Source organism: Bacillus rossius, chromosome 3 (genome assembly GCF_032445375.1).
Source record: "Bacillus rossius redtenbacheri isolate Brsri chromosome 3, Brsri_v3, whole genome shotgun sequence".
Lineage (NCBI taxonomy): Eukaryota > Metazoa > Arthropoda > Insecta > Phasmatodea > Bacillidae > Bacillus > Bacillus rossius.
In genome coordinates this window covers 1,845,907-1,859,993 of record NC_086332.1, presented here as the reverse complement: position 1 = coordinate 1,859,993, position 14,087 = coordinate 1,845,907, and the positions used below count along the sequence as shown (strand labels likewise).

Below are 14,087 nucleotides of genomic sequence, written 5' to 3'. Positions count from 1 at the left end.
TTGTAAAATGCAATCCAGTCAGGCATAGTTATTAAATTTCTTTTGTTTCTTATTCAAGGTATCTTTCCTTGGCATAATATAAACTAAGATGGTGCACAAGAAAAAAAGTAGAATTTCACCATTTATGTAAATAATACCTTGGTATTGTAAGCTGATGGAATGAAAGTAGGATTAAATGAATAAAGAATATTTAATGGATGCTAGTTTGTTTTTTTATGCAATTGAAATTCTGGAACATTCTGAAGATATAGCCTATGCCACTACTGAAACATTGCCAGTACTACCCCGATCAATGCCAGCCGACGAACTTAATGCATGTTTTATCTTTCACTGTTGTCAGGGACTCATCTTGTGCCTCTTGTTCGTAGTTTTGAGAATTGTATGTATTTTGAGCTTTCTGTGAATTGCCGCCACTTGCTCTGACAAACCTTTTCAGTGCACGCCTAACATCAATTAAGCCAGCAACCGATTACAATTTGTGAGAATTATGTTAACAGTGTATAGTTTTTTCTCATAATCAAGGAGTATTTGTGTTTTGTCCTGGATAGCAATGTGTTAACAGACTTCAATACATTAACCATTAGGTCTATTACTGAACTTATTATGAGACGTCATAATGCATGCATGAGATTTACTGTCTGTGGAGTTGTTTTTTTTCTTCTTTCATTCAGTTAATGGCTCTACGCTCTAACTGTAGGTAATTTGAACATATTAGCTAAATTTTGTAAATCAAGGCGCCAGTCCTTAGCACTCGTGTTATTTGTGGCACGCCTTGTAGGCTACAACCTGGCTACCTTTGTAGACATCACTTCAGGCATTCCTGCTGGCCTGCAACCGGGAGTTGTGTCCGTCACACTAAAGCTCTTTTTCAAATTAGGATATTCCCACGACCTAAACCGACCTTTCGCTTGTGTTATACTGTGAGCTGGTGCACTGCATTTCCTTCTCTGTAATAACCACCTAGCATCCAATAATATAAATATCCTCCATTTTTCCATTCATAAATCATCTATATAATTCCGACCCGAATCCCACTCATCCGAGCAAGAATGTGAAATACTTTTGTAACATTACTGACGATTCCTTTTAAAATGGTGTTTAGAGAATATTTTTACTAACAAGTTCTTTTAGGGCTGTTACTGAAAAAAAAGCTTTTTAAATCAATTTATCATCACATTCAAACAAACAATATACCTATTAAACTAAGAACATTTATTTATAGAATTGTAAAAATATTTAATTTTTGAATTTTTTTATAGTACAATGACGACATCCTGCCTGCCTCAGCTTATTCAGTTGTGATATTTACCCAGATGGCAACTAGCAGAGGGATTGTGTGCGCTAATACATGAGAGACTTCTTGGGGGTTGATTCCTGACCGCATGGCTCGATGCTTGGCACTGACGCCCCAAGCTGTAACTCGCTCAGGATGTAATGCTTAGTGAGGAATGAAAGAGTGTTTGTTTTCTGGAACAGTATTTATTACACACACAGCCCTTGTATATGGTGTTGTTTCCGTGCATGGCCTGTCTCGATGTTAGTGCTGTAAATGGTCCTGAAACACAAGTCGGTAGCTAGCGACTAATTAAGGCTGAGTTCTAGATCAAAATGTGGTATAGTACTGTGACTGTATTTGTAGCCTGAAATACAAGCCGGTACATAGTCTGTCATAGGATGACTGTTGCATGAGAGCCCTGACCAGAAATACAAAAAACACTAATCGCAGATCCCGGTATGCCTGTGACGTTACATAAGCCCTGAACACAATTTTTTTTTTTGTCGCGGAATGCTTGCCACATTACATGAACATAATCAGGAAAACAAAAAAAAAATTGCCAATGAACACCAGTCTCTTAAGAAACATGACGATTTCACAGTAATTAACATGTTCGGGCGGAGAGCCCCTGGAACATACGTGTCACATGGGTGCTATACATAGACCACCTCAAAGGTCCCCAGGTGAATTAAATGAATGTGAGGTTGTTGGTGCACATTTTGCCTGTAGGCGGCTCTGCGGAGTAAACTTGAATGCCTTTGGGCCGAGTCGGCATTAATTGGAGCATCGACAATGCTCGTGGTCAAGCGACAAGAGGTTTACATATTACGATTAAATGTCCTTTGGTGGGGAATAAATTAGTTATGTGGCTAGTGAGGCAAGCCAGGCTGATTGGGGCCAGCCATGGAGCCTATGCAAAACAACATTGCCTTTATTTCAGTAAAGATGAAGACTACATGATGCAGGGTGAATACCAACTAGACAAGCACCTATTGGCGCGAACCACTTTTGGTATTCTTCGCTTGCAGTGTGTGTAGAGGATGATGTTTTATCTAGGTCATGTTTGGAAATATAATATCAGGTTGAACCATTGTTGTTAATTAAATTTTGTCTATATGAGATAGACAATATCTTATATTAGTTATTTTTTTATAACATAATATAAATACTTAGGTCTGATCAACAGTCACATTTGGCGATGTTTGTACAGCAGATGTTGCATCGTCGCATGTACGTAAAAAGGTTCTGCCACACTGTCAAATATTCCCTTCCGAAATCTTCCAATATGTTGTGTCCAATAAAATTAGAGATTTATGATGTCACTGATAAATTTACTAGCGTAGCCACAATTGTTTACAAGTTTGATGACTTAAGTTACCATAAAATATTTTGCATGTAAGACATTGTTTTCCTTTTTAAGGATTCTTAAAATACAAAGAGCCCATAGCCGTTCAAAGAGTTTAAAAAGTTAAATAATAAGAAAAAAAAATATTTTCATAAAAGTCGTATGCAAAAAGATTTTATGCATTAAAAAAAATTCTTTAACTTTAAATATCTGAAATTTTATTTTATTTTTATAATGAATATTAATGTACCTAATTTAGATTTATTCGTGTTCAAAAATTTTCAAAATGCACACATTTAATAACAAGTTTTTATAGTTCATCCTGCACTGTCATCTCAAAATTGAGATATTAAAACAAAATTTTGGTAGTGCGATGTGCGAAGACTTTTACCCTCACACACACACTAAAACGTTGGGCTGAATTAAAACTGTGTAATAAATTTTATTTCTTAAATGTGTGACTCTCCACTGGTAGTGTTGATATTATGTAGGTCACAGTTAGGTGTTATTTGACTGGTTATAAACATACATCAATATACACTGGAGTAGGTGAAATTACAAATGACATAACACAACACTTTGAATATTAAATATAGAATTATTTTATTCCCAATGTAAAAATGATTTAAAAGATTTCAATCTTATTAATATATTTAATTATTAATCATACTCAAAACAACAACCTAACTTAACATTGACATCATAGGAATTCAATAAAAGTTCAATTACCAGGAGTTATGTTGCGCACATTTAAAATATTTTCAAAAGTCTTTATTCGGGTTCGTTGACACTACACAGTTTTTAATTAATGTTTTTAGGGAACTTAAAATCAATTTACCTCGGCTAGTTAGGTTCAAAAATCATCGGCAGAGCTCAGAGCCTCTCATCTATAGGACCACTGAGTCTGTTAATTAGTGTGTAAATCGTAAAATTTATGTCCAAGTATTATTTAAATTATCTATAAAGTCAATTTCATTCAGAAAATCAATGTTTATATGAAGTTTCGGCGACGATGTGACATAAAAACGGGAGTTGCGTGATTCGTGCATAAGATGGAGACACAAAAATCTGGGCACTTTTATTACTCACGTTATTCACTCCTATATTATTTATCTTTTTAGATAAATCCTATTTAAATATTCTGAACTCCCTAATGGTTCATAATTATCATCCTCTATCCGGGATGCCTGATACTAAATAGCTAATTTTCAGGATTTAAAATCGCCGACGTCACGAAGTTGCCGCCCATTCAGCTGGCCATTGTAGAACTCTCTTTCTTACTAATTCCTCAAATAAACCAGTAAGACTCACTTTTTAAATGGTGGCCCGTGATTGGCCAAAAGGACCAATTCAGTTACATAATTTCTTACCGAAAACGTAAACTCCGAACGCAACAATTGCGCGGATAACAAAATTTCACTTATAATTTAAATAAATAAATATTAAAATCATAATTTACATAATAAATAAACGGCGTTAATTTTTCCGTTTACAGTTTCCAAGTCCATTAGTCCTAAGAGGGGTATCAACAATACCTCGTTCAAATAGTCCGGTAAAAATCCAAAGAATCACTTTTCCATAGACATACATAACAAAATATTGCCGTTTCTGAAAATAAACAAAATAAAATAAATCGTAAATAATAATAAATAAATAAACTGTCAAAACAAACATGTTGCAGTACAGCGACTAGGTTTATATCATATTTGACATTATTTGACCAACTAGATTTAATACAGAATATTAAAAGCCATTTTCTGTTGAATACTTCCTTTCCAACCTAATTGTCTATTATATTGTAGATAAATATTTGACAGTTTTACAGGCCCTAACATCATAATTCACTGCACCGCACTTCTTTCGTTCGGGCCGCACACGCCCCGGGTAATGGGTCGTAACGTTTTGTGTGAACCAGGCGTGCACCGACTTATGTTGTAAAAAGTTTGAAGTGTATTATTTAATAAATTTATTTTCCAAAGAATTATGTGAAGTTCGTAGAAACTCAATTACTTTAATAAATTAAATTATTCGCATACCCTAACCTTCACTATTATGGCTGTAGGGAAAAATAAGGCCCCAGAATGATTGTTATTTTGAAAAAAAAAGAATTACATCTTGTTTTTGTATCCATGCTGTTTCCTGGTGGTTATATTTTATTACGATGGATGGACGTGCAGAGTCTGTCGATTTCCATGACTTGGAACTTGATGAACGAATATTGAAGGTACGGAATGACTTTTTGATCCCGGAACAGATAATTAATACTAAAAAAAAGTTCTCCTTGGAATGTTATTTGTTTAGGTTATGTACATTACGTTTAACGTAATATCATGTGAGTTAGTTAAGTTCGGTTAGCTTGCAATTGGACTTTCACTCGGTGGCAAGGAGTCCACCTTTTCGCTCACTTCCCCCACCATCCTTAGTATTTTCCTCAGATCCTTTGCATCTTTCACCCGTACCATCTCTTCATCCAGCCCATTCCATTCCCTTCCCTTCCTGACCTGCCAAGAAAAGCGTTCCTACCCCTTTCCGTTCGTACCCTCTGGAGCTTCCACCCGTGATCTCTCCTCTGTGTATCCTAGTCCCCAGCTGCTCCCAGCCCCCCTCTCCCTTTATCATCTTATACAGTCTGACTACCCTTACATCCTTCCCTCCCTTGAAATGCATCCCACCTTAGCTCCTTAATCATCTCAGTCGGACTATGCATTTCCCCCTCTTGCCCTTCCCTTTTCTTGCACCTCGCTGCTCCAGCTCCCTTACCTCAGTCACTAGGCGGAGGTCCCATACTCCATCACTGGCCTGACCTGCGTGGAGTGTGCCTTCTCCCTTACCCTCCTGCCAGCCTAGCAGCCCCAGCGCCCTTCTACCCTTACTCACTGCCCATCCCAGGTTATATGTAGGGTCACCGCCAGGTCTCCTTTATCCCCTGCCCCTTCCACATAACACTTCCCTCGTGACCTTCCTCTTCCTCGTGAACCTAACCACCTTCTTCTCAACACTCAGCGACATCCCATTCTGCTCAAGTCACCTTGCAGATGAACCCCTTCCCCCACCACCTCATACACTACGCAAGCATCCGCAAATCCTCTCATCCTTGCCTCCATTCCCACTCCAATATCATTCATCATTGTCGTGAACAACAGGGGCCCAACGCACTCCCTTGCGAAACTCCTGACCTCACTTCCCCCTCTACAGACCTTTCTCATCCAGCCTTACCCTTTTGACACATGATTATCTCTCAGAAACACCAGCCATGCTTATATATGAAAATACAACAATACTGACGTATTCTCTATGAAGAATATATATTTAGTTTCCCAACATATCAATTCTTTCACTTAGCAATCAACACACCAACCTATATGCGAACAATGAATTCAATTAGACTATTCTTGCCTTCATTCTACAATGTGAGTCAGAATTCTTTCTAAAATACAAACAACACATCTGCATGAATACAAAATATTGTACAAATTAATTGAAATGCAAGTAACCTAAAATAACTTTTATTTATAATTGCAATCACATACTCAGCCGTAAAACAATGTGTGGATACCCTTTTCATGGTCAATGAACTACCACACATGACATTGACACAACTACTACCAAACAAAAACACTCGCAAAGCTAAAATGCCATAATTAAGTACGTGAACACACAACTTGACCCATGAACCTTTTGCAGGTAATTAATGTCACAACTTTAACTCCTGTTGCAAGTTGCAAGTCAACCACCAATTAGTAGAACTGAAATATGACATATTTGAGATGTCTTTTTTTTTTCACGGTGAACTCGCTAATCTCGATAAGAATAGTGAAAGTGTGTTATTGGTTTGTAATGTTAGCTACACATGAAGAATACCGTAGAATATGTGCAGATGGTTGTTAGGTTACCTACACTAATTACAATTGTTCATAACCAAACTGGCCACCCTATGTCTAACTAAACCTTGTTCACATTATTTAACGCATGATAGTAATTTCCTACAATAGGTGCTCTTTTGAAAAGTGTATTTTTGAGTACTGCTTGTCTTGAGAAATGCAATTAATAATTTTAAAAGTTGCTGTGGTCGGACCACTAACTTATTATCGAGGCAGTCCGAACTTTGATTCCCGACGATGTCATACCTGCATTTATTGCAAGTGGGAATCATGGCAGAACATTCCATCTCTGGCTTGTTTACTAGGAATAGACTTGTTTCCTTCACCTGTATATTCCATCGTGTTCCCTTCTCATATCTCTGGTCGTCTAATGACCGCAGTGCTGACGGGTAAGTCCTTATTAATATTTTGTCACCACCGAGATCACACTAGGAGAGACGGCCATCTTTCTGCACTCCACACCTGTTACAGTTCCCAGTTGACTCCCGTGGTCTGCTAGCTCCCTCTGCAGCTGGTGCCCGGCTTGCAGCAGAAAATGCCCTTTTAATTTATTTTTTAACTGTGAGAACAGTGATTTTATCCAAGGATGACAATTAGCCTGTTATATTGACAGAGACATTCCTGTAAAATATATAGTCTTATGCTTTTGTGCACTTTGCCACACTGTCAGGATCCTCAAGCGTAATTTAACGTGAAAATCTTCTGGTTGGCCCGGCAAGGTGTTGTGACCTGTTGTGAGCCTGGCGCCTGGCACGGTGGTGTCGTGCGTGACCTGGGAGCGTGTCTCGTGCAGGCGGTCGCGAAGCTGGGCTGGCGCAAGCCGACGCTGATCCAGAGCACGGCCGTGCCGCTCGTGCTGGAAGGGAAGGATGTGCTGATCCGCGCGCGCACGGGCTCCGGCAAGACGGCTGCCTTCGCCATCCCGGTTATCCAGAAGATACTCAACGCGAAGCAGGTGGGTACCACGCACCTCGTACACGGTGCTTGCTACACGTTATTCTGTTCTTACACGAGCATTTAAAATGCATTTAAATTTATAGTCCCGAAAATTTTTTAACAGTTATATTAATTTACAATATGCTATAAATATTTTAATATCTGTATGTCATCAATGTTTATCCTATGTAATATTATTTTAAAAATCTTAATATTTCTATAAACTTTGTAGATATTTTGTTTACATGTTTGTCTTTGTATATTTATATAGGTTTAACATCACTTCATTAATTATTATATTTAAAGACATGTATATAATATATAATGGTTAGAAATGGATGGGATCCCGAAACTCGGAATAAAAGATATCATTCCCGAACATCAGGAACATAAATTTTTCTCCTCAGGTTAATTTTTTTATAGTAATATTTTCTGGCAAACTAGCCTAATTATTATACTATAAAAAACATTATATCCTTACAGGGTGGCCACTCGACCTGGAAAACCTGGAAACCTGGAAATGTCAGGGAATTTTGTAGCTACAGGGAAAAATCAGGGAAAGTCAGGGAATTTCATCAAAAATCTGGAAATTTTTAGTTGAAACAGGATTTTTTAAAAATATTACTAGTAAAATAGAAAATGAAAGGTAGGATTTATGTTGAATTTGTGTTTTCGAGACCTCTTGTTGTCTCGTAACATTTTGCAGCTTTCATACATTAAGTTGGTGCACCTGTCTCGCTATTATTTTATGGTTTGTAAATCCGTTATTCCGTTCTGTTGTTTGCATGATTATTAGGCCTTGCATATAACCATCTGCGCATGGCTTGTTACAGTTAAATGGATAGTTTTTGTTGTAAAATTTCTTGTGGCGTGTTTTTTTTAACATTGTGAATAAAACAAGTTAGTGTATGTGTTAAATAATAAAGAGTCAAGTTGAAGAATTTGTTTGTGTTGTGTGATATGCTACAAAAAATGCAAGTACCAGCAGCTTGAATAGGTATGTACCTAGGTCTGAATATATCTCAATTTTTGCTTTAAATTTTAATTAATATTGGAATTTTCACTAGGCCTACACTGTGCATTTGTTTCTCTTTTTAATTTTCTTTGTTAGAAATAAATATTTAGCATTATTTGTCTGCATGTATGTGTTGTTTACAACGGGCCTTATTTTAAAATTAATTTTGCCGATGATTTTGACTGGTCAAAAAAACCTGGAAAAGTCAAGGGAATTTTTTCAGCTGAATTGAGTGGCCACCCTGCCTTATGATTTCTTCGCTATCTACGTCACTTAACAAACCACAACTTTGCACATGTATTAACCAGACAAAGCACGAAGATATAACAAAAATACACATATCTGTGAAACATACCCAATTCAACCCTTGTTCATAAATGCTGTTAAAAATAAAAACTCCTACTTAATAAAGTACTTAATGTGATCAAACATATTTTTAATAATATTTTTTTTTTGACAAACATATTCGTATACAACTTTACTATATTGTTAGGTTATATTTGAAAAAACTCCATGAGAGCAGCAATGAAAACTGTTGCCAAACGCGTCACATTCGAAACGATACAAAACACTGATTTTAACAAGAAAACTGAAGGACTCCATAAATTCCTGTATCTTTCAGAAACATCGGAGTGATTTTATATTTTTGCAGTTGGTGATCATGCATGATCAAAAGTAAATTACGGAAAGTTATTAGGAAATCGTTTTGGGCAGAACAATTCTTTTTACTGAGTCGATTCATTTGACTCAGCTCCATGTAACGATTTATTCAAAAGATCGTTCTTTTCATTCCTCTGCTGGATGTGGCTCTTATCAAGAATCATAACTCGTTTACCCTTTGGAGTATTGGTTACATCTTTGCGCCTGGCTGGTTATCGTAATCTGCTCGGCTCGGATAGCTGAAATTTCAGACGTCTAGCTGTACACTGATTGTTACAAAACTATTAACTGTTGATCACTGCAAACATTTTGTAAAGTGATACATATACATTTCGGGAAAATTTGCATACATAATCATGTTGATTATTATTGTGTTTGAACACGATTCCCCAGGTAACATTGCGGTGGGAAGCCGTCCTGTACCTGGGTTTTCCATGGCAGGTTGATTGTGCAATGGTTTACCATTGCTTTCTGTGAAAGGAAATTGCATCCACCTGTCTTGGGCCTGAGTGGGAAATTTGTCTAAAGTGAAAAATCTCAGACTTCGCAGAAAATCAAAATTCATACAAAGTTTGTGTATGTGAAAAATAAATTGTAAACTACTACTTAACCGTTGACATTATCAAGTGTAGGTACTTTAAATGTTCCCCTATTTTATTTTATCAAGTATCGTTTGCTCTTGTGTATATGCATGCTCTCTCAGCAATTGATTACTCTGTCTCCTGATGTCATGATTCATTTCATAAATGAATCCAAGGGACGAATCAGACTGTCTGTGTGGCTGATTCTTGTCTCGATCTTGCGTCATCTAATTCTTCTGAATCATGTTCAGTTTTCAAGTAGTAGACTCTCAAAGAACCAATTCTTTACATCACGGACAAATTACATGATTTAATTCACTCAAAGATTTGTTAGTTTTGAACAAATAGTTCACATCACTAGTAGGGAATGGAATAAGATGTTAGTGTTTATTTCCATTATGTGTTACATATTAATTGGCCTTATGTATCACTATTTTTTTGTGAACTTGAAATTATTTGGACTACTAATGCTTTATGGGATGGATGAGATGTTTGTGAGAGACATATTAATGGTTAATATTTTTTTCTGTAGACCAAGTGAAGTGATATAACTTCAGTGCTGTTGCTCCCGATCCAGATTGTGAAAATGCAATACTATCTTTCTCGACTGAATCCCGGTCCCGTCCACCTCTAAATTATGAAAGCAGTAGCAGGAACTCGTTTCCTTAAAAACCAGGCTGTTTCGTTCCCTCTGTCAGGAAAATACGTTCAAGTGCTGAGGTTGTTGTGCGAGTGTGGATGCGCCGCCGTCAGGCAGTGTTGTGTCGCAGACGGCCAAGGAGCAGGCCTTGAAGGCGCTGGTGCTCGCGCCCAGCAAGGAGCTGTGTCAGCAGATTCACCGCAACTTCCTGCAGCTGACCACCAAGTGCTCCAGCGAGGTGGCCTGCGTGGACATAGCGGCTCAGGTACTACACTACTGCGGTCCAGTGCAGTGTTATACACTGCTTAGTTTAATGCCAGAATTAAGAAACATTATTCTCTTATGTGAAATTAATTTTGAGAGGTAAAAACAATTTGAGTAAAATAGATTATTCCAACAAAGGTTATAAATGAAACACTTGCCTTCCATTAAGAATGATTTACTAGTTTTATATGTAATTGTAAGTGAACATCTTTTTTGTGGACCAGCTGGGTGTGGAAGGAAATTTTTAAACATTTAATTTATAATGCAGCCTACATTCGAGGGTCATTTTATTAGTAACGAGACACGTAGATGTAGCAAAAAAACCAGTTAATTTAATCAAAACAAAAGTTTGCTGTTTTTCAACATGATACCCCAACACTTGTACACTTTTCCCATCATTCCCTCAAGTTGCTTATGTCCCTGGCATAAAACTCTTTTGGCTACTATCCGAGCCAATCTAGAATTTTTGGTTGGCGTAGAATGTTTGGCCATCCAGAGCCTCCTTAAGGGGACCAAGTCTGTAAGTCTGAGGAGCGAGATCTGGACTGTTGGGAGAATGTGGAAGAATTTCCCACTGTAGGTTTTGAATGCATTCAATTTTTATCTGTGCTGTATGTGCCATGCATTTTCATGAAGCTGTGAAGTCCACGGTGTTTAGTGCAGTGTTTGTTAGAAGCAAAGTGGCTGACAGATGCCTTGCAGGGTGTAAAGTAGGCACAGGGCAGAGCGGCGGATGGGGTCGTCATGCCTGACAGCGTGTCTCAGAGGACACGTAGGCTGGCTCAGTGTGGGCCAAGGAGGGCACGGTGCACACATCGGGCACGCATGCTCCCGAGCGCCGTCAGCCGGCAAGCGTCTGGCCAGAAGTGGGTGCTAGAGGTCCGTGAAAGCAGACGACTACCGGGACTTGTAGAAGATTTGTAAATCACAAAACTGTAGGGAACACAGAAACTGTAAAGTGGGATGTAATAAATATGTACTTGGTTAAAATCTTTGATTAAAAAAGTAAAATATAAAATTCATACTGTGCCCAAAGGTTTAATAATCATCGGCACACAAATCACCACTGGCTGATTAATTATAAAATAATTTTTTATGTTTATCTACTTAAAAAGAAATTCTTATAGTCTAGAATTATTTTTATGTAATTACGTTGTATAATAAAATAATTTTTAAAATTTTTTGTGTAATCAATTGCCAAAGGTGTGATTGTTTGCGGACGTAGTTGACGACTGTGATGGTGTTGCAGAGCGGTGTGAGCTCTCACCTGTCGCTGCTGGCGGACCGGCCGGACGTCGTGGTGGCCACCCCGTCCCGGGCGCTGGCCGTCCTCGAGAAGAAGCTGGTCGACCTGCGGGCCCTGGACGTGCTGGTGGTGGACGAGGCCGACCTGGTCTTCTCCTTCGGCTACCAGCAGGACATGGCCAAGGTCTTGAAGTGAGTCCCTCGAGTTTAACTTACTTTTGACGTCACAATGTCTAATAAATCGATGAACGCCGGCTGCACGCACAAAAAAGTGTCCCGTTATGCTCATTGTTGCATGCTCCGCATCTAGCTCTCTCTTCCACTCGATTGAAACAACCATCAATTTGACTTTTTCGGGGCACATTAAACTTGAAACACTCCCATTCGTTTCCTACTTTTCCTATCATCGCCCTATCCTTAACAGAATAACACAGATTGGAAGAAGTTAAATAGCAAACATGTATAAAAGTTATAGTTAAAATAATCTCTTCGTTAAAGTAATAAACATATTTGAATTAATGAGTGCAAATAAAAGTAAATTTATCAATTAAATTGTAGATTTCATTTCACTCCTTCTTTGTATCCATACAAAATAGTGATAATTCAATAAAAATGATTCAATTTTATTCATAAAAGTATTCAACAATTTCATCAATGTTTTCTTATGACATTATCACGTTAAACTATCGCCCGTAAACCGACTTTACAGACAACCAATTTTTTTATCTAGATTATATCTGTTTGTTAAAAGTCACAAAGTGGTCAAAGAATGTCAATAATTGTCCACTCTGCCGCTAACCTGGCCAGTGAGAGCTTTACACCTAAATGCCCAACTTTGAATCAATGTGAAATTGTTACGTGTTTACCGGTAATTGGAAGTAAACATCTTTCTGGAAGGCGTGCTGGGACTGGAAGACAGTGTCAGAAGGCTTGTTGAGATGTCCTTGGATTATGTGACACTCTTTATTCTGTTTTGTAGTGAATTTAACATTTACCAAAAACACGTCTCGAAAAATCCCATTTTATTGAATAGTCTATACGACAGGTTAGAAATTATTTAACCAATCAACACATTCTGTTTATATAAATATCAAAAATGTACTATCTTGTTAACAATATCTAATATATAACCTATCCAGAATCCCAGCTACTATTATACTTAACTAGCATAGTTGACACTTAACCAAAAATTTTTTAATATGATGATATTAAAAGTTTTCAAATGCATTTTAATGTAATGCAAACTTGTTAATTAATACCCTTTTATTAAGTTTGGGTTGGCTGGTTGATAGCACCTTTTTACTAGTTGGTATAAGCTTTAAATCAAAAGAGGTTTGTGTTAATAAGTGGTTCAAAAACCGCAAGTGTTTTCTTTCTGCCAGTTCGGGGCAGCGGACATCATCATCGCCAATCATAATATTATAGGCTTTCCTCTGCGACGTGAGGAACTGAAGTGCTCGGTGACCTGTCATGTGATTTACGGGAGAGTTCGATGCAGTGAGGGCCCAACCACCATTCCCCTTGTTCGCGATGCAAGTTGGAGGCCTGATTCACCCAAGTGTGGCCAGCTTATCCCAAAAACGCAACCAAGCAAAGTCAAGTTGAGGTTGTAAGCCTGCGTCGTGTGTTAATTTAAGTCAAATGGCGTGGTACGCAGAATCTGTGCAGGCTTGCCGTCCGAGAATCCCTCGCTCGCGCACACTTCGTAACACCTCCGCCTCACTGCGCTGTCGTCGCACCATCCTCTTGCGCGATGTAAATCCATTCCCTCCGTTACCACCTTTTTCCTTCACCCCGTTCAACTTGTCTCTTCCGTGGCCCGACCGTGGTTCCCAGTGTGGCCGTGGCGTGACCTGGCAGGTTCCTGCCGCGCGTGCACCAGGCCGTGCTGGCCAGCGCCACGCTCTCCGAGGACGTGCTGGCGCTGAAGCAGATGGTGCTGCGCGACCCGGTGACCCTGAAGCTGCAGGAGCCCGACCTGGCGCCGGCCGCGCAGCTGTCCCACTACCACCTGCACGCCGAGGAGACGGACAAGGCCACCGTGCTGTACGTGCTGCTCAAGCTGCGCCTGCTGCGCGGCCGGACCATCGTCTTCGTCAACACCGTCGACAAGTGCTACAAGTGAGTTCCCTCAAGGGTGCTGATGCTGACCCTACACCTTTATATTGTTACGATTTACCACGGGTTCGTAAAGGTTAGCCCAATTAAAGATTTTTATCACACACACACAGTTTTATTTATTGC

At 38.7% G+C, this 14,087-nt stretch overlaps 1 protein-coding gene across 1 annotated transcript in view; it reads left to right on the top strand.

Moving 5' to 3' along the window:
- Positions 1 to 4,503: 4,503 nt before the first annotated feature.
- Positions 4,504 to 14,087, top strand: part of LOC134530084 (probable ATP-dependent RNA helicase DDX56) — a 38,612-nt gene continuing 29,028 nt past the window's right edge. The window contains exons 1-5 of the mRNA XM_063364667.1: positions 4,504 to 4,845; positions 7,296 to 7,457; positions 10,465 to 10,599; positions 11,848 to 12,035; positions 13,704 to 13,964. Of these exons, the coding sequence (XP_063220737.1) occupies positions 4,783 to 4,845; positions 7,296 to 7,457; positions 10,465 to 10,599; positions 11,848 to 12,035; positions 13,704 to 13,964 (809 nt within the window). The 5' untranslated portion in view covers positions 4,504 to 4,782. The remainder of the gene's footprint in view (positions 4,846 to 7,295; positions 7,458 to 10,464; positions 10,600 to 11,847; positions 12,036 to 13,703; positions 13,965 to 14,087) is intronic.